Source organism: Phyllobates terribilis, unplaced genomic scaffold, assembly GCF_046119375.1.
Source record: "Phyllobates terribilis strain yellow unplaced genomic scaffold, ASM4611937v1 Scaffold_13__5_contigs__length_258822181, whole genome shotgun sequence".
Classification (NCBI taxonomy): domain Eukaryota; kingdom Metazoa; phylum Chordata; class Amphibia; order Anura; family Dendrobatidae; genus Phyllobates; species Phyllobates terribilis.
The window spans coordinates 162,734,328-162,755,628 of record NW_027362773.1 but is presented as its reverse complement, the minus strand read 5'-3'; the positions used below and the strand labels follow the sequence as shown (position 1 = coordinate 162,755,628).

The 21,301-nt window shown below is 52.1% G+C and overlaps 1 protein-coding gene across 1 annotated transcript in view; it reads right to left on the bottom strand.

Moving 5' to 3' along the window:
- Window positions 1–755: 755 nt before the first annotated feature.
- The window catches only part of LOC141174628 (ovochymase-2-like), a 58,036-nt gene continuing 37,490 nt past the window's right edge, over window positions 756–21,301 (bottom strand). Inside the window, exons 12-25 of the mRNA XM_073659562.1 lie at window positions 17,255–17,385; window positions 16,783–16,876; window positions 15,546–15,680; window positions 14,579–14,647; window positions 14,253–14,321; window positions 12,378–12,564; window positions 12,194–12,263; window positions 11,476–11,650; window positions 9,507–9,643; window positions 7,931–8,090; window positions 7,447–7,515; window positions 6,990–7,116; window positions 4,793–4,920; window positions 756–1,626 (exon numbers count right to left, since the gene is read on the bottom strand). Of these exons, the coding sequence (XP_073515663.1) occupies window positions 1,508–1,626; window positions 4,793–4,920; window positions 6,990–7,116; window positions 7,447–7,515; window positions 7,931–8,090; window positions 9,507–9,643; window positions 11,476–11,650; window positions 12,194–12,263; window positions 12,378–12,564; window positions 14,253–14,321; window positions 14,579–14,647; window positions 15,546–15,680; window positions 16,783–16,876; window positions 17,255–17,385 (1,670 nt within the window). The 3' untranslated portion in view covers window positions 756–1,507. The remainder of the gene's footprint in view (window positions 1,627–4,792; window positions 4,921–6,989; window positions 7,117–7,446; window positions 7,516–7,930; window positions 8,091–9,506; window positions 9,644–11,475; window positions 11,651–12,193; window positions 12,264–12,377; window positions 12,565–14,252; window positions 14,322–14,578; window positions 14,648–15,545; window positions 15,681–16,782; window positions 16,877–17,254; window positions 17,386–21,301) is intronic.

Sequence of the window (21,301 nt, the reverse complement as noted above, 5' to 3'; positions counted from 1 at the left end):
CATTCACTGACAGCAAGCAGGAATTAGAGCGATCCCAGAAACGGACGTGTGTGATTGTCAGCTCTTCTGTTCCCACCGCTTCTGTTCCTTGGGCTTGTTTCTATTTAATATCCAAACACGAAGCAACAGGCGCGATTTGTGGTTTTCTCCCCGGTGGCCGTCATGCCTGACTGGCACAATAACAGGAAGCCGACAGCTCGGAGTTCAAGCCTTCACTTTCATTAGATCTTCAGAAATGTCGCAGGTTCTTTAGAGCAGCGTTCACACACAACATCCGATTCACACGTAACGGGCGCTCGGGTGACTTTCAGAAATCCTTTAGGGGGAAAAAATGTGCAAGTGCGTCCACCGCTCCAACTCTGACGACACAAGGGGGTCTGCACCCCGGGAGGGTGGGATGTTATAGGGTGGGGTTGTTAGGACCACGCCAGGTGTCCCATGTTGTGCCCAACCATCTACCGGAACCGCTACAAATCATATAATCGGACAATTGCAGAAAATTCCAAAACGTTTCAGGCCACGGTGGCTGATTGTGGACTGTTCAGACTGAGGCTGGCGGCATTTATACCGCAGTATTTACGGCGTCACTGATAATGGGGGGCTTTAGTACATCAGCGCTCGGGGTGGGGGGGCTTGTGGACGTCAGCGTATCAGATACAAATGTGTGACAATCCCGTGTAATAAATGATTCGATTTATTATAGGAGACAGGAAATATAATGCAAACCAGAAAATATGCAACAAATGTTCGTCTGCGCAGCGTTGTGCCTGCCTGAGCTGCAGTATGTGCTGCAGAGCTGATCTTCCTGCAGCAAAAAGCACCTTCTGCTCCAATAGAGACTAATAGACAAGGAACAGGCACAAGGGAAGCGTCCCCATGGCGGCCCACGCGACAGTCCCCGTTGGCGGCCCACGCGACAGTCCCCGTTGGCGGCCCACCTGCAAGCGTCTCCTCTCTGGTTTTCTGTAGAATTTTACGGACTTAGGGGGGGATCAATATACGCTACCCTGGCACAGCGGGGGCATCACCGGTGGTCCAAGCACAGGTGATCTAGTGATGGCACCGCCGCCTGTATCACTGTGCAGCCTCTGGGAAAGGCGGGGAGAGAGCTGTACCCCAGAGCTGAAATCTTAATGAAGTCAGAACAGTAACATCCCAACAATCTAGAATTTGTAAAAGTCTGACATTTCTGGTACAAAATTCCTCTAATCCAGGATCAGATCTCGGGTTAGCAAATATTCTGGATTATCGGGCAGTCATAGAAAAGAATGGGAGACTTGCTGGTAATACAGAAATGATCTGGAGATCCTCGGTGATTGTCTTGCGATTTTCAGCTTCTATTTTTACATTGAAGTTGCGTCACGTGCAGGAGTCGGATTGTCATTATTACTTTCTGGATTATCAGATGGCGGATTAAAGGATCCTCCCTGACATTTTTGTAAGGCTCTACATGTACTGACAGTTTACTTTGTACGTGCCGTGTCGGGCGCAGATTTGCACTCCGGCTTCAGTTTTGGATACGGTAGGTGTAGGATAGCACCAGCTGAAGCTCGGAGCGGACCTCCATGGTGACGGCCGGCCCTCTGGACATTATGGTGACCGGGATCTTCTCCTTTGTCAGCCGAGCTGCAGAGAAATGTTATATGTCAGCCAAGAATCGCGGAGCAAAGGTGAATGCCGAGGATTATCTACAGGGCAGAGTCCGGGGGCAGAGACGGTGCAGAGTCCACACCCGGGAGACACGTACAGAGGCAAATGCTGCAATGCGCTGTATACTATATACCGTGCGCTGTATACTATATACCGTGCGCTGTATACTATATACCGTGCGCTGTATACTATATACCGTGTACAACGCGCTGTATACTATATACCGTGCACCGAGCGCTGTATACTGTATACCGTGCACCGAGCGCTGTATACCGTGCACCGAGCGCTGTATATACCGTGCACTATGTGCTGTATACTATATACTGTGCACCACACGCTGTATACCATATACCGTGCACCGAGCGCTGTATACTATATACTGTGCACCGAGCGCTGCATACTATATACCGTGCACTGAGCGCTGTATACTATATACCGTGCACTGAGCGCTGCATACTATACACCGTGCACTGAGCGCTGTATACTATATACCGTGCACCGCGCGCTGTATACTATATACCGTGCACCGAGCGCTGTATACTATATACCGTGCACCGCGCGCTGTATCCCATATACTGTGCACCGAGCGCTGTATACTATATACCGTGCACCGAGCACTGTATACTATATACCATGCACCGAGCACTGTATACTATATACTGTATACTATATACCGTGCACTATGCGCTGTATACTATATACCGTGCGCCGCGCGCTGTATACTATATACCGTGCACCGCGCACTGTATACTATATACCGTGCACCGAGCGCTGTATACTATATACCGTGCACCGCGCGCTGTATCCCATATACTGTGCACCGAGCGCTGTATACTATATACCGTGCACTATGCGCTGTATACTATATACTGTGCACCGAGCGCTGTATACTATATACCGTGCACCGAGCACTGTATACTATATACCATGCACCGAGCACTGTATACTATATACTGTATACTATATACTGTGCACTATGCGCTGTATACTATATACTGTGCGCCGCGCGCTGTATACTATATACCGTGCACCGCGCGCTGTATCCCATACACTGTGCACCGCGCGCTGTATCCCATATACTGTATACTATATACTGTGCACTATGCGCTGTATACTATATACTGTACACCGCACGCTGTATACTATATACTGTGCACCGCGCGCTGTATACTATATACTGTGCACCGTATACTATATACCGTGCACCGCTCGCTGTATACTATATACTGTGCACTATGCGCTGTATACTATATACCGGGCACCGCGCGCTGTATACTATATACTGTGCACTATGCGCTGTATACTATATACCGTGCACCGCTCGCTGTATACTATATACTGTGCACCGAGCGCTGTATACTATATACCGTGCACCGCGCGCTGTATACTATATACCGTGCACCGAGCGCTGTATACTATATACCGTGCACTATGCGCTGTATACTATATACTGTGCACCGAGCGCTGTATACTATATACCGTGCACCGAGCACTGTATACTATATACCATGCACCGAGCACTGTATACTATATACTGTATACTATATACTGTGCACTATGCGCTGTATACTATATACTGTGCGCCGCGCGCTGTATACTATATACCGTGCACCGCGCGCTGTATCCCATACACTGTGCACCGCGCGCTGTATCCCATATACTGTATACTATATACTGTGCACTATGCGCTGTATACTATATACTGTACACCGCACGCTGTATACTATATACTGTGCACCGCGCGCTGTATACTATATACTGTGCACCGTATACTATATACCGTGCACCGCTCGCTGTATACTATATACTGTGCACTATGCGCTGTATACTATATACCGGGCACCGCGCGCTGTATACTATATACTGTGCACTATGCGCTGTATACTATATACCGGGCACCGTGTGCTGAATACTATTTACTGTGCACCTCACGCTGTATACTATATACCGTGCACTGTATACTATATACTGTGCACCACACGCTGTATACTATATGCTGTGCACTATGCGCTGTATACTATATACCGTGCACTATGCGCTGTATACTATATACCGTGCACTATGCGCTGTATACCATATACTGTGCTGTGTACATATACATTGCGTACACTATGCGCTGTACACTGTACTGTATAAGACAGCTGGCACCTGACATCCTCACCCTGACTATGACATGTACGTCGGTGTAAGAAGTGGTTGCAGGGCTTGAGCCATCTGCACAGCTCAGGAGCGCGCACAGCTCAGGAGCGCGCACTGCTCAAGAGCGCGCACTGCTCAAGAGCGCGCACTGCTCAAGAGCGCGCACTGCTCAGGAGCGCACACAGCTCAGGAGCGCGCACAGCTCAGGAGTGCGCACACAGCTCAGGAGTGCGCACACAGCTCAGGAGTGCGCACACAGCTCAGGAGTGCGCACACTGCTCAGGAGTGCGCACACTGCTCAGGAGCGCACACTGCTCAGGAGCGCACACAGCTCAGGAGCGCACACTGCTCAGGAGCGCGCACTGCTCAGGAGCGCGCACTGCTCAGGAGCGCGCACTGCTCCCCTTCCTCCAGGCTTCCTGCTTGTCAGGGGCGCTGCACTCCTGCTTGATTGACAGTTCTGATCAGCGGCCTCATTGCACCGCAGGCCTGAGCTGCACACGATCCGATGCGTCTATACCAGGCAGCTTTGCACTGCAGCATCGGAGGAGCGCAGCATCGGGAGCTGACAGTGCGCTCCAGCCTCCCGGCCGCTTCAGAGCTGGCATACAAACTCAGCAGTAAAGAGCGTGTAAGTGCTGCGCCTGTTTGACCGCCACTCTAAGATCTCAGTAGTTCCCAGTCCATTTGGCCAAGAGCATGGTGCTGGGATTAGGCCCGGGACCTGCTCCATGTGGTCAGAATATGATGTCCTGGGCAATGGAACCAATTCCTGCTGGATGTGGGCACCGCCGTCTGCTCCCCGCACGTTACAGGAGGTGGACGGACTCGCTATTTTGTTAAAAAAAAAATTCAAGTCCAGGATTTAATTTCTTACTTTTTCTTCATGATGGTAAATGCTCGGTGATAATCTGCAGTCCCATGCAAACCTCCGCAATGATATCACAAAGCATGGTACCCAATGAGGAGCTCAGCTCTGCTTCATCTGCTCGCTTATTCTCACCTTTAAAGGTTTTATTGCTGGATTCCCCATCGTAAATCATCAAGGAGCAATGATCGCAGGACGCGCTCAAATGCATGAAATCCAGCAAAATAATATGACGGTGCGGAGCCTGAAATACAACGCGGCACCTGGTAAGACAAGAAAGAAGGAGAAAGAATATAAAAACAACAAAATAATCAAATACTAATGATGATGATGGTGATGATGATGATTCCAGACATGGACAGTAAGGACCTGTGTATCTTCTCATATACAGCTGCAGTGCCCGTATCTCGGCCATCGCCCCCCCACCCCGGTGCCACCCAGACGCCATGGGCCCACGACAATCCCCCTTACAGGTGGTGGTGGTTTCTGCACTTTCCGTGCCCGGGGTACTAACACGTCGGTCCAGGTTTTGCCCCAATGTAAATATTCCGCCCTTTAGAAACAGTTTTAGAGTCAGAATTCTGCAAATTTGCAGAATAAACAGGAAAATCCGTAACGACAAATCTGCACCCAGCGGAAAATGAGCAGAAACATCTGTATGGACGGACGAGCGAGTGTGCCGCATGCAGCGACCCCCGCGGTCCACTCACTGCCGGTACCAGCCCCTCACTGACCAGCGCCACGTTGACTTTCACCTTAGTGTAGATGTTTTTTCGCTGTTTAGTTTTTACTGGTTAAAAAAAATCGAAAACTCGTGTAAAGATCCGACCGGATGACTAAGAGAACAGAGAGTGGAGAGGGTCCCGCTGTCAGCCGTCCGTGCCGCGCTCCCTCCTGGGTCATGCAGCGTCTGCTGCCCCCTAGTGACACAGGAGACTCCGCCACCACGTCTTTACACTAAGCAGATACATAGACCAGCAGAGGGCGTCCTCTGCTGGTCTATGTATAAACACCGGTTTATCTTTTTATATATTGCCCGGTATACATTTTATTAATATGGGAACCTTGGGGCGATTTTGCCACCGTAAGGCACTTTGACGCATCTTCAGGACGTTAGATGCTTCTCTCTTTTTTTTTTCTTTTTCCTCCTCTTCTGTGATCTATCATAACCCAGTATGTCCAATAAGATGCAAAAAGTCCAAACTACACACAATAATATTGCGGTGCACAGCGGTGGTAGTGGTGGTGGTGCACAGTGGCAGCGGTGGTGGTGGTGGTGCACAGCGGCGGCGGAGGCAGTGGTGGTGCACAGCGGCGGCGGTGCATTCAGCAGGTTTTTCTTTGAATGCAAATTAAAAGGTTTATCCAAGAGTTGGGCAAACAGGTTTGCAGCTGACAGTCCGTGGCCACCGGTCCAGAGTCCTGTGAGCCTCCTTCTTTCTGCGACATCCCTGACCCTTTTTCAGATAATGGAGTAATTCAAGAGGTGTCAGGGTTGTCGGCGGTGGGAAGAGGTCTGCGGTAGGGGGACGAAGAGGTCGGCGGTAGGGTTGCGAAGAGGTCGGAGGTAGGGGTGCGAAGAGGTCAGCGGCAGGAGGAGGCTGGCGGCGGCAGGAGGAGGCCGGCGGTAAGAGTACGAAGAGGTCGGCGGCGGTAAGAGTACGAAGAGGTCGGCGTCGGCAGGATGAGGTCGGCGGCGGCAGGAGGAGGCCGGCGGTAGGAGTACGAAGAGGTCGGCTGCGGCAGGAGGAGGCCGGCGGTAGGAGTACGAAGAGGCCGGCGGGGCAGGAGGTCGGCGGTAGGAGTACGAAGAGGTCGGCGGTAGGAGTACGAAGAGGTCGGCGGTAGGAGTACGAAGAGGTCGGCGGTAGGAGTACGAAGAGGTCGGCGGTAGGAGTACGAAGAGGTCGGCGGTAGGAGTACGAAGAGGTCGGCGGTAGGAGTACGAAGAGGTCAGCAGCGGCAGGAGTACGAAGAGGTCAGCAGCGGCAGGAGGAGGAGGCCGGCAGCGGCAGGAGGAGGAGGCCGGCAGCGGCAGGAGGAGGAGGCCGGCAGCGGCAGGAGGAGGAGACCGGCGGCGGCAGGAGGTTGGCAGAGCGCTGGTTCGTGGGCCTGGACTGCTCAGTTGTTCCCATATTATCCTGTTACTACCTCCCCACCAGACAGATAATTGGCCGATAGATGGCCGCCCCAATGACCCGGAGGACGGGGCTCAGCAATGCTGCGGCCATTGGTGATGGGGCTGTTGGAGATGACGAGATACAAGGCCACAATATGGCGTGTTTCACCTAGTGATTCTCCCCAATATTTACCTCTATTTCCGTCCATTTACCTGTCGCCGTCTGGACTGTCCTGACCGCCGGCCACCAGTCTCAATTTCCCCGGTGATTGTACAGTCATGACGTCTTTACAGGTCACATAGTTCTGTGCAGAGCCGGAGCCATCAGCCGCAGGACGCGCTGCAAGAGACACACGGTGAATAATGGCGGCTTCGTTTCCATCATGTTCGTTTATGCTCTGGTGGTTTTGGCCCATGACCACTGCAGTCAATCAGTGACCAATAAACCCTCAGACTGTCTACAGCGGTCATTTTCCTGCACGTCGGACCACCGCACATCAAAGTGGAATTGGTTGTAATTATTTTGTGGTGTTTTAGCATTTTCTGCTGTTTTTTTTCTCCCTAATATCTCATTAACCGTTTGTGCTCAGCTTGTTCTGAGGTTATTTCTGCGTCTCCACATCTGGCGGTCCTGTGATATAACGTACAGAGACGTGATGGACGTCAGTACCTGACTGCGGGTTATAAAGCTGATCCGGAGGAATAACAGGGTCCGGGGGCTGAAAACCAGTGTCGTCCGCTCATGTAACAAGATAGAAAGGGTTAAATTGTATTACACAAGGGTTCAAGGTGTCACAGATCAGACATCAGGGGAAGACCACCGACCTAACGGTGTGCGCTACATCCCCCCACACATACAGCCTCCACACATGGCCCCCGCCCTATTACACAACCCCATCCCCAATGTATGGATCCATACCATCTTCCCCTTCCTATACGCACCCCCCACACATGCCTCCATACACGGCCCCCCCAGTCTAGCATCTCATTGCCGCTGCGATGTCGCGGGTCTCAGGTGATAATCAGCGCTCGCCCCCCCTGGACTGTGACACCACACCGGCGCAAGCAGAAGTGATAGTGAGAAACAGTGAAGAATAAGACTCCAAAGCCAAGACAAGAGCTAGAAAGTTACTGCAAACTAACGCTGCACTTACCGGAGAGAATCATTTCCCGTATCCACTGACTAAACATGGGGACCCTGCTGTACACGCCCGGCTTGGGTTTTTTATTGAATCCAATGTACCCAATATCAACACCATAAATAAAGAAGTTTCCCGTATCAGACAGATAGACCAGCGGGGCTCCAGACTGCGCCTACGACACACGGACACCTCGTTAGTCGGCCATGATCTCATAGGAAATAATACAGGTTCGCTTGTTACAGCAGAAGTTTGTACCCCAGAGCTGCTTTTCCCACTGTAACTGGGGATAGATATTATTTGTGATATTACGGAGCCTTCACTAGTCGTGCAGACGTATGCACACGGACTCTGTGCTCTCCATGTTCCACCTGCATGGGTGCTGATTGAGACCACCAGGACCTGCACCGATCTTGAGAACAAAGCACTGGCAGAAACGCACATCTCCATCAGTCCCACAGCAGAGAAGCGCGTTGGCAGCGGCCGCTCCGATCCAATGAGGCATTTCATAGCCATGCTGGAACGGAGCGGTGGTGCCACCTCCTGAGATCCTGAGAAAGGGGGCGCTAAAATGCCCGCTGTCGGAGCAGTAACAACAAATGTGCGGCCATTCTCTGGGTTGATGGCGGTCCCAGCGGTGGTGCGCCCAGCAATCATCAAGTTATCAGCCATCCTGAAACTGGTACAAGTGAGAAAAGTGCCAACATGGCAGAAGCCCTGGAAATAGAAACACAAAATCCAAAAGACGGCAGGAGAAGTAAAAACTCTAACTTGCTGCGCCACCATGATGGCAGTTCATGCGGGGGCTGACAGCAGCTCGAGGGGAGACCGCAGCTCGAGGGGAGACAGCAGCTCGAGGGGAGACAGCAGCTCGAGGGGAGACAGCAGCTCGAGGGGAGACCGCAGCTCGAGGGGAGACCGCAGCTCGAGGGGAGACAGCAGCTCGAGGGGAGACAGCAGCTCGAGGGGGCGACCGCAGCTCGAGGGGGCGACCGCAGATCGAGGGGGCGACCGCAGATCGAGGGGGCGACCGCAGATCGAGGGGGCGACCGCAGATCGAGGTGGCGACAGCAGCTCGAGGGGCGACAGCAGCTCGAGGGGCGACAGCAGCTCGAGGGGAGACAGCAACTCGAGGGGCTGGCAGAAGTGTGACCCAGATGGTGGTGCCAGGGACAAAGCCAACCAACCACTCTGCCTCGGTCAGGACATTTACATCTCGGCTATGCGGATCATTGGGATTTGTAGAGTAGCCTGTGTCGGGGCGATGTCCCTGTGACTCCGAACACAAGTTTTACTTTACAGCTGAAGATTCAATCACTTGGGAATAAACGGCACAAAAGAGTAAGAAGAGCATGGACCGGCGCTAGGTCATCATGTCTCGGAGATGGAGTCCACCATGACACAGCGACTGCCCTCCCGATGAACAGAAGAAGTTTGGCTCCGGCCCCAGAAAGGTTCATCCGTCATATAAGCAAAAGGGAAGGGAAATGGATTTTCAATACAAAAGAAAAAAAAAAAAAAGTTATCTCCAAGTAAGAAGCAGAAGAAGAAGCAGAAGCCATGTTTGTTAGAGGTGGTTCTGGTCACTTACCAAGCAATCAGCATTGTCTTTTGCCACCATGGGTCCAGCACAAAACATGGTGTCCGTCAGGCCACTGTAGTATTTCTTGCAGATGCCGTCCAGGATGATCGGGACTTCCAGCTGCTTCAGCTTTGTAGAGAATTCATCTAGGAATGAAGATTTTACAGGTGATGATGACTGAGTCTGTGCAGTCGGTGGATCCAGGCCGGCACCACACAACGGATGTGATCAGCCCCGGCCATCCGGTGTCAGACAGGCTTTATGAGAGCCCCATTAAATAACAGCTAATAAATACAATAGTGTTCAAAATAATAGCAGTGTGCTCAAACACATGAGTTACGCACAGAATCTTTTTCCTAGTTTTTATTTCCAGCATTGGGAACATTGCACGCTGTTTTCTAATTCTAAACATCAAGAGAAATGTAGATAATTTTTAACTATTTTACAGAAAATAACAAAAAATGAACATTGGGCTGCTCTAAAAAAAAATAGCAATGTCTGCATTTGTCTTTACAAACTCACAATATGTCTCTTTTTTTGAGGATTTCACATTCCTGTGAATCACTAACCTAGTATTTACTTGTTACCCACAGTGTTTTAGAACTGCTTCACATCTATGTTGCATAGAGTTAACTAACTTCTGGCCCCTGTCAGCTGTTATTCCAGCCCAGGATGCTTTCACTACATCCCACAATTTTTCAGCATTTGTTGGCTTTGCCTCAGAAACGGTATTTTTGATGTCACCCCACAAGTCTCCTATCGTAAGGTCTGGGGATCCGCCTGGCCGCTCCATAACCTTAATTTTGTTGGACTGGAACCAAGATTTTGCTCATTTACTGGTGTGTTTAGGGTCAGTGTCTTGTTGAAACACCCATTTCAAGGGCATATCCTCTTCAGCATAAGGCAACATGACCTCTACAAGTATTTTAAATATATGCAAATTGGTCCATGATCCCTGGTGTGCGGTAAATAGGTCCGGCACCATAGTAAGAGAAACATGCCCATATCATGATGCTTCCACCAAGCTTCACTGTCTGCAGGGTGTACTGTGGCTGAATGCAGAGTTTGGGGGTCGTCTGATGAACTGTCTTTGTTCCTTGGACCCAAAAAGAACAATTTTACTTTCATCCATCCATAAAGTGTTTCTCCATTTCTCTTTAGGCCGGTTGATGTGTTCTTTGGCAAATTGTATCCACTTCAGTACATGTCTTTTTTTTAACAGTGGGACTTTGCAGGGACTTCTTGGTAAGAGATTAGCTTCACACAGGCGTCTTCTAACTGTCACAGTCCTCACAGGTAACTTGAGACTGTCTGTGATCATCCTGGAGCTGATCATTGCCTGAGCCTTTGCCATTCTGGCTATTCTTCCGTCCATTCGAATGGTAGTCTTCCGTTTTCTTCCACGTCTCTCTGGTTTTTGCTTTCCATTATAAAACATTGGAGATCATTTTAGCTGAACACCCGATTACTGTCTGCACTTCTTTATGAGTTTTACCCTCTCCAATCAACTTTTTAATCAAAGTACGCTGTTCTTCTGAACAATTTCTAGAACGACCCATATTTCTCAGGCTTTCAAGGAGAAATGCATGTACAACATGTGCTGGCTTCACCCTTAAATAAGGGCCACCTTAGTCACACCTGTTTCCTCACAGAATGATTGACCGCACTAATTGATCTCCACACTGATATTATATTGAACACCCCCCGTACAATTAATTATTCAGATACACTGCAGACTCAGAAACCTGCAGATCATGAATGCGGAGTCTGGGGGTTTTCTTTCAATCTACTGCACCAACTGGTGAATTGTCTGACATGTGGTGATATAATTTACATCAAAAACAGCGATTAATCTGGTCAGTCATATTGGACTGCTAGTATTTTGAACACTACTTGTATAAATAAATCTGCCATCATGTTGTGCAATGTAATGGGGCCACGTTGCGTCTCTGTCACCGGAGCGTCACATTGCTCTCACCATTGAGGCTCCATCCGGTCACGACGCAGAGGTCCGATGGCTCCAGCGAGATCTGAGCGTCCGGGAGGCAGACGGGCCACACGTAGGAGCTGTTCTGGAAGGGCTCATCCACTTGGATCAGGGCCACGTGATGGTTCTTTTCAGGATGTAAAATGACTTGCTTCACCCGCCGCTTCTGAAAAAGGAAAAGTAAACGTGTAGAGACTAGTCCTGGCTGTACGTTACGTTACCGGAGCCATCAAATAACAATGTCCGAGCCCCCCACCGCTGTATGCTACCGCGCTCCCCATTGAGACGGATGAGGCGTCAGGAATCTCTGGGGAAAACTACACCCCAAAGCCTTCCAATTATACACGTGGAAACCTAAATTTTATCACACGGCGTCCTCCAGGTCTTCCAGAACTGGCGGGTTCCCTTCTTCACCTATTGAAGTGAATGGAGCATCCGACACAAAGAAGATGCGCTATTTCCACTCTGTTTAAGAGGGTCTGGAATAGCAGGACCCCCTCTATTAACTCGTAATTACCAACCCAGAGAACTTAAGAAGTGATTTCATAGATCAGACACCCGCTTTAATACCATGAAGGAACCCAGGGGTCCCGTAAACACCGGTGCATAACCCTCGGCTCGCTGCAGTATAAGGTCTGTAAGTCTATGAAGGAATCCAGAGCAAACTGCGATGACCAAAGACTTTACCAAATGTGACTAATGACTAAACCTGCGTGTGTAGCGAGACCCCCAGATCGTGCAGACCGGCCACAATCAACCCGACATCCTTCAGCGACTTCCTGGAACAATGTGGAAAGGGTCAACAACATCCACAACATCAAGTAATCCAGAAATTCTGAGAGATCGTTGCCAAGAAGGCTTATAGTAGACCCCGGGAGAAGGCCGGCACCTACCCTTCTGCCACGCATCCCGCAGAGGTCAGGACGAAACTCTCAGACACAATGGCTCCATTACACATGTGCTTGTTACCAGTGCTCATACTGACGTGCCAGGGCCAGGAGTTGGGCATCGCCTCCTCCGCTGTGGTTATGCTGCGAGAGTTGAATCTGGGAGGTTTTAGGGGGACTCCGCAGACCTTATCTAGGAGAAAACAGCAGACGTGAGACATGATGGCGACATCCTCCGAGCACTGGCATCTCCTGTGTGGGGTCAGATAGGGAGGACCATGGTCGGCTCTCAGGGCCGATCACACTTTGTGTTGCACTATGATGGATATTGTCCATCCTGACCCTATGAGGCTCAACACCAGGTGAAAAAAAAAAAAAGTCTTGGCACCACTGGGTGGGCAGTAGGAGATGAACCCAAAAAAAACAAAAAAAAATTCTAAAAAACACAAAAGCAGGAACCAACCTGACCTGAACCCGGGGAAGACCATTACAATGGCCACAGGCTCCGAGAAGCAAGATCTGGTGGGTTCCCCAATGTATTCAATGTTAAGTACAGAAGATTTCTGGCTAAAAACATTTTAGACCATGGTGTGTCCCGAAGAAGTCTCAATGGGTGAGATAAAAAGGACAACAGAGGACCATGCGGACAACCACCACCACACAGACAGCACCAAACCCTCCAAGACGGGATCTGCAGAAGAAATTGAGTGGATGTTGTAGAATTTGAGAAAGATAGGCCCGACTGCGCACGAGGCCCGACTGCGCACGAGGCCCGACTGCGCACGAGGCCCGACTGAGCACGAGGCCCGACTGCGCACGAGGCCCGACTGCGCACGAGGCCCGACTGCGCACGAGGCCCGACTGCGCACGAGGCCCGACTGCGCACGAGGCCCGACTGCGCACGAGGCCCGACTGCGCACGAGGCCCGACTGAGCACGAGGCCTGACTGCGCACGAGGCCCGACTGCGCACGAGGCCCGACTGCGCACGAGGCCCGACTGCGCACGAGGCCCGACTGCGCACGAGGCCCGACTGCGCACGAGGCCCTGTCTATTCTTCTAGAAGGAGCAGAGACCCAAAATGGTGGAAATCTGCCTTCGGTTTTGTAGGAATCCACAATAACCTGATCCATTTAGCAATGGTTGTTTTGGAGTCTGACAGGTGCTTGCATGGACCATCGGGATCACGAAAAAAAAAGAATCAGAACATCTAAAGGCTCCTGTAAAGGAAAGATCGGCCCTGATAGCTCTCACCAGACAACAGAGAGAACGATCCCAGGCATCAAGAGGAGTAATGGGGCACAGACTACTCCTGATGGAGGATAGGGCATGGAGCCTGGCAGGAATGGGCAGCGAGCTCTGACACCCTGTGAATGGAGGTCAGACAGAGCCAGACTGAGGTGCTGTCCCATCGAGTGTCTGTAAGGAGGGGCGCGATTAGCCAGTAAATGGGATGGGAGAAGGTCCACATCAGTGGTGGCCAACAAAGTCCGATCTGGCTGAAGATCTCTGGATGGAGGAAGAGCCTTCCGGACGTAGAGCTTCTTTGTGGAGATGTCCGTGACCCTGTTTTACAGGCCGGTAACATGGATCGCACCAGGGCGCTGGATCGTGGCGCTCCGCCGCCCCGTGAAGGATTACGTTGTGTTCATCTCCTCCGTCCTCTACATGCGACATATTATTAATAAGTGCACAAAAACCTCACCAAAATGCATCTATTCTGGACAGGTCATAGAGGTCTTAAAAAAAAAAAAAGGCGCAGAACAAAAAGTACATCAATGATTTGGCAGACGGTCCGGTGTCATTTTTGCTAAATATGAGCCAATAAGTCAGTTCTGAGCCACGTGGAAATGTGTAATGAAAAAGTAGAACAAATGACTTACTGCCGTGCTCCGCTGCTCGCTGACTGCCCTGCGGATGACTATTCTGCTGGATCCCAGGACTGACATCACCTGTAAAATGTACAAGAAATGGACAGAAGTGATCAACGCGACCGTCTAGAGGAGCGACACAAGCGATTCTGAAAGGTAATCTGCAGTGATCGGCCCTCCTGAGCCGTCCATAGGGGCCGCAGGTCATAAGAAGGAAAAGATCAGGACGCCTCGATATCTGCATCCGATGTCTAATTCCAGAGAAATAAGGAGGAATTAAAGGCGATGGGTCACTATTAAGCCCACGTAAGGTGCGACCAGGGCAGCAAATCACTTACTGCCATTTTCCTCTGCGTCCTGACTTTCCTCTGGATGATTATGGTCGTGTATCTCAGGATTAATATTACCTGCAATATAAAGAGAAGAGAACAGAGCGGATCGGCTGTTTGTCTAGATGAGCGGATCTATACGCCCTAAATCCCCAATCTCCAAGTCTACGTTTTATTTCGTGCTGCACCAGTTCTCCGGAATGCACTACCACAAACAATCAGATAGGCCAGCGGCGACTCCTGCAGCTATATACATGGGCCTACCCTTATATAAGATGGCTGCACCTTACAATACCTCTCTCCTTATAGATTGTAAGCTCTTGTGACCAGGCCCTCACAGTTGTTGGTTACACTTTAAAGTTTGATTTTTTTTGTACATGTATCCGTGGAATATGTTTCGATTATTATAATTATTAGGAATTAAAAAAAAAAAATAGTCCAGGACCAATTCGTCAATTATTGACGCTTCGTCTTTAGCAAAAAAAAAAAATTCTGAAAATCTATTTACACCGGAGTACGAGTTTAGTTTTGTCATAAACGAATATTAAAGGAGTCATCGAACTCTTAAAAGAAGTAAAAACAGCAGCAAAACAACCTGTGCTCGTTCTTTACCTCGGTGCTCTAGACCTAATGTCCGGCGATCATTTCCTACGAGACTGCGGCGGTAGGTGACGAATCAGTGGCACCATATTGCGGTGCTGAGCGGGGGGGGCACGGGAGCGCTGCAGCCACTCATGAGCCATAGCGATCGTCTGCTGCTGGGAGAAACCCAGGGAATCGGAGCTGCCAGTTCTACCATTTGTAGCTACTTTATATATATTTTAAGAAGTTGGATGTCCCTTTAACATTTGGAATATAGTGAATGGAAATCCCGACGCACAGCCCTGAGTTACCAGGATCGATGTTTTTCGCCTTCACACGATCTGTAAATATTATTATGTGTGTTATAAAAAAAAAAAAAAAAGAAGATTCTTACGAGACTTCGAACGCACGAAGGTAATGACGGCTTGGAACCCGATGTAATTGGCAGCGTAGTCGGAGATGAAGGTGATCTGCAGGACGTTGGAGACGCTTACAATTGGGTCAGGAGGTGAAAATCCGCAGAACTTCCCTGGAGAGAAAGAAAAAAAAAAAAACAAGAACATCACGTGTCAGCAGAAGGGCGCACCCCGGACTCCGTGCTTCAGGATCGGGGAACGGACAATCATCGCAACGTCTGACATCTTACACCTAGGGCCAATCATTAGTCATCACTATGAAGATTGGCAGGACCCCGGCCTGGTGGCCACCGTCTCTAGTGCACCGTCCCTAGTGCACCGTCCCTAGTCCACCGTCTCTAGTCCACCGTCTCTAGTCCACCGTCTCTAGTCCACCGTCTCTAGTCCACCGTCTCTAGTCCACCGTCTCTAGTCCACCGTCTCTAGTCCACCGTCTCTAGTCCACCGTCTCTAGTCCACCGTCTCTAGTGCACCGTCCCTAGTCCACCGTCTCTAGTCCACCGTCTCTAGTCCACCGTCTCTAGTCCACCGTCTCTAGTCCACCGTCTCTAGTCCACCGTCTCTAGTCCACCGTCTCTAGTCCACCGTCTCTAGTCCACCGTCTCTAGTCCACCGTCCCTAGTCCACCGTCCCTAGTCCACCGTCCCTAGTCCACCGTCCCTAGTCCACCGTCCCTAGTCCACCGTCCCTAGTCCACCATCCGGTGGCCGCTGACCAGAACCCTACGAACCGCCTGCGATCTGCCGGCATCCTCGGAGTCTCTTCGGATTAGTAACTCTGGCACAATGTCGTGGTTGCGGTGCGAGGCATGCATGGCGTCTTGCAAGGCCTGCTAATAAAAAGTGACACCAGGGATGCCAGCAGGGAGGAGCAGGTCCGCAGGGTTCAGAAGTAGCTGCTGAGCCAGGGTCCTGCAAATGTTTTTGATCATCTCTACCAACCATGCATCATTGGTGGAGGTCCCACCCCAATCCCATCGATCAGCGGGTCATCCCTTCACTATAGTATCTGACGCAGCGACATCCATGCGTATATGGCTCCTTTACTCCTGCTGATTAAGTGAGGGGCCCAGGACCCCCATATAATCACATTTGATGGCCAAGAAAATCCAAGTTTCCATTTTAGTACAGAATTGGGTAAATGAGACTTTCAGCTAATAACCCCAGCTCTGTGCGATCGTCTGCAGCGCTTCCCATGACCACAATGATGTCTGACCTGCCACCATGTTTCCTTGCAGGTCATAATGAACGACCACGTAATCAAAGATGCAGTCTTCATGGGGCTCCACCTCAAAGATTACAAAGGTTAACTGAAAAAAAAAAAAAGAAAGACGAGACCGAGAATGCTCAGACGACCTCGCCGGACGCTGACGCACATCCATATTTTTACCTTCCCGGGCGACTACGACCAATTTTTCCATCATTGCATGTTTACTAACAATTAGAAATGCTAAATCTGAGACATATAAGCCCCACCCATGGGAACACCCTCTAATGGGTGTGGCTGTAGCAAACTCCACCCCATTTACAGTCGCAGGATTTTCCCAGCAAGGTCAGGACTGTTGGCCACAACATTATTAGGGGGGGAGGGGGATTATATTGGACCTCACAAAGGTGGAAGTTTATATAGATAGTGTTACATTAACCCCTACATACCCAGGTAATATCCCTTTAATTGCAGCGAGTACCTTGATGAGATGGGTCGGCAGACAGTGGACCACCCACTGACAAATGGCGTTACTGCTGTACGGGCTCGGGTAATTCATCGTCTGGATTTCTCCTTCCTCAAAGATAACAGCGACAGATCCACATTCAGAATCTGAAATAAGGGTAAAAATGAAGACAAGGACCAGAGGGGGAGATTGTGACCCCAGAATTAAAAGGGACTTACCTCACCACACCATACACACTGCACCAACATCGGCGGACCCCGTCAATATCGACAGGTGCGGCCAACAGTCTAATGTGTATGGGGGCCCCGTGCAGATGATTGTCAGACCACCGACCTGATGGGGGCCCCGTGCAGATGATTGTCGGACCACCGACCTGATGGGGGCCCCGTGCAGATGACTGTCAGACCACCGACCTGATGGGGGACCCGTGCAGATGACTGTCAGACCACCAACCTGATGGGGGCCCCGTGCAGATGATTGTCAGACCACCGACCTGATGGGGGCCCCGTGCAGATGATTGTCGGACCACCGACCTGATGGGGGCCCCGTGCAGATGATTGTCGGACCACCGACCTGATGGGGGCCCCGTGCAGATGATTGTCGGACCACCAACCTGATGGGGGCCCCGTGCAGATGACTGTCGGACCGCCGATCCGATGGGGGCCCCGTGCAGATGACTGTCGGACTGCTTATCCGACAGGGGCCCCGTGCAGATGATTGTCAGACCACCGACCTGATGGGGGCCCCGTGCAGATGACTGTCGGACCGCCGATCCGATGGGGGTACCATGCAGATGATTGTCGGACCGCCAATCAGACAGGGACTCCCTGCAGATGATTGTCGGACTGCTTATCTGACGGGGGCCCCGTGCAGATGACTGTTGGACCGCCGTTCAGACGCGGGCCCCGTGCAGCTGATTTTTGGACCGCCGTTCAGACGCGGGCCCCGTGCAGATGATTGTTGGACCGTCGTTCAGACGCGGGCCCCGTGCAGATGATTGTTGGACCGCCATTCAGACGCGGGCCCCGTGCAGATGATTGTCGGACTGCTGATCCGACGGGGGCCCCCTGCAGATGATTGTTGGACTACCGATCCAATGGGGGCCCCCTGCAGATAATTGTTTGGCCACCGATCTGTTGGGGGCCCCCTGCAGATGATTGTTGGACTACCGATCCTATGGGGGCCCCCTGCAGATAAATGTTTGGCCACCGATCTGATGGGGACCCCCTGCAGATTGTTGGACCACCGATCTGATGGAGGCCCCCTGCAGATGATTGTTGGACCGCAGCTCTGATGGGGGCCCCGTGCAGATGACTGTCGGACTGCCGATAAGTTGGGGGCCCCGTGCAGATAAATGTCGGACCGCCAATCCAATCTGAGAGAAGAATCAACACCAGAGATGTCCGTCATCGTGTCTCAAGAGAACACAGGAGTTCGGCACAGTGAGTGCTCCTGTGCACTGGCGGACACGCACAGAACAGAGCTCCTGTGCACTGGCGGACACACACAGAACAGAGCTCCTGTGCACTGGCGGACACGCACAGAACAGAGCTCCTGTGCACTGGCGGACACACACAGAACAGAGCTCCTGTGCACTGGCGGACACGCACAGAACAGAGCTCCTGTGCACTGGCGGACACGCACAGAACAGAGCTCCTGTGCACTGGCGGACACGCACAGAACAGAGCTCCTGTGCACTGGCGGACACGCACAGAACAGAGCTCCTGTGCACTGGCGGACACGCACAGAACAGAGCCCCTGTGCACTGGCGGACACACACAGAACAGAGCCCCTGTGCACTGGCGGACACACACAGAACAGAGCCCCTGTGCACTGGCGGACACACACAGAACACAGCCCCTGTGCACTGGCGGACACACACAGAACAGAGCCCCTGTGCACTGGCGGACACACACAGAACAGAGCCCCTGTGCACTGGCAGACACACACAGAACACAGCTCCTGTGCACTGGCGGACACACACAGAACAGAGCCCCTGTGCACTGGCAGACACACACAGAACACAGCTCCTGTGCACTGGCGGACACACACAGAACAGAGCTCCTGTGCACTGGCGGACACACAGAACAGAGCTCCTGTGCACTGGCGGACACACACAGAACAGAGCTCCTGTGCACTGGCAGACACACACAGAACAGAGCTCCTGTGCACTGGCGGACACACACACAGAACAGAGCTCCTGTGCACTGGCGGACACGCACAGAACAGAGCTCCTGTGCACTGGCGGACACACACAGTACAGAGCCCCTGTGCACTGGCGGACACACACAGAACAGAGCCCCTGTGCACTGGCGGACACACACAGAACAGAGCCCCTGTGCACTGGCGGACACACACAGAACAGAGCCCCTGTGCACTGGCGGACACACACAGAACAGAGCCCCTGTGCACTGGCAGACACACACAGAACACAGCTCCTGTGCACTGGCGGACACGCACAGAACAGAGCTCCAGTGCACTGGCGGACACACACAGAACAGAGCTCCTGTGCACTGGCGGACACACAGAACAGAGCTCCTGTGCACTGGCGGACACACACAGAACAGAGCTCCTGTGCACTGGCAGACACACACAGAACAGAGCTCCTGTGCACTGGCGGACACACACACAGAACAGAGCTCCTGTGCACTGGCGGACACGCACAGAACAGAGCTCCTGTGCACTGGCGGACACACACAGTACAGAGCCCCTGTGCACTGGCGGACACACACAGAACAGAGCCCCTGTGCACTGGCGGACACACACAGAACAGAGCCCCTGTGCACTGGCGGACACACACAGAACAGAGCCCCTGTGCACTGGCGGACACACACAGAACAGAGCCCCTGTGCACTGGCGGACACACACAGAACAGAGCCCCTGTGCACTGGCAGACACACACAGAACACAGCTCCTGTGCACTGGCGGACACACACAGAACAGAGCCCCTGTGCACTGGCAGACACACACAGAACACAGCTCCTGTGCACTGGCGGACACACACAGAACAGAGCTCCTGTGCACTGGCGGACACACAGAACAGAGCTCCTGTGCACTGGCGGACACACAGAACAGAGCTCCTGTGCACTGGCGGACACACACAGAACAGAGCTCCTGTGCACTGGCAGACACACACAGAACAGAGCCCCTGTGCACTGGCGGACACACACAGAACAGAGCCCCTGTGCACTGGCGGACACACACACAGAACAGAGCTCCTGTGCACTGGCGGACACACAGAACAGAGCTCCTGTGCACTGGCGGACACACAGAACAGAGCTCCTGTGCACTGGCGGACACACACAGAACAGAGCTCCTGTACACTGGCGGACACACACACAGAACAGAGCCCCTGTGCACTGGCGGACACACACAGAACAGAGCCCCTGCGCACTGGCGGACACACACAGAACAGAGCTCCTGTGCACTGGCGGACACACAGAACAGAGCTCCTGTGCACTGGCGGACACACAGAACAGAGCTCCTGTGCACTGGCGGACACACACAGAACAGAGCTCCTGTGCACTGGCGGACACACACAGAACAGAGCTCCTGTGCACTGGCGGACACACAGAACAGAGCTCCTGTGCACTGGCGGACACACACAGAACAGAGCTCCTGTGCACTGGCGGACACACACACAACAGAGCTCCTGTGCACTGGCGGACACACACAGAACAGAGCTCCTGTGCACTGGCAGACACGCACACAGAACAGAGCTCCTGTACACTGGCGGACACACAGAACAGAGCTCCTGTGCACTGGCGGACACACACAGAACAGAGCTCCTGTGCACTGGCAGACACGCACACAGAACAGAGCTCCTGTGCACTGGCGGACACACACAGAACAGAGCTCCTGTGCACTGGCGGACACACAGAACAGAGCTCCTGTGCACTGGAGGACACACACAGAACAGAGCCCCTGTGCACTGGAGGACACACACAGAACAGAGCCCCTGTGCACTGGCGGACACACACACAGAACAGAGCCCCTGTGCACTGGCGGACACACACAGAACAGAGCTCCTGTGCACTGGCGGACACACACAGAACAGAGCTC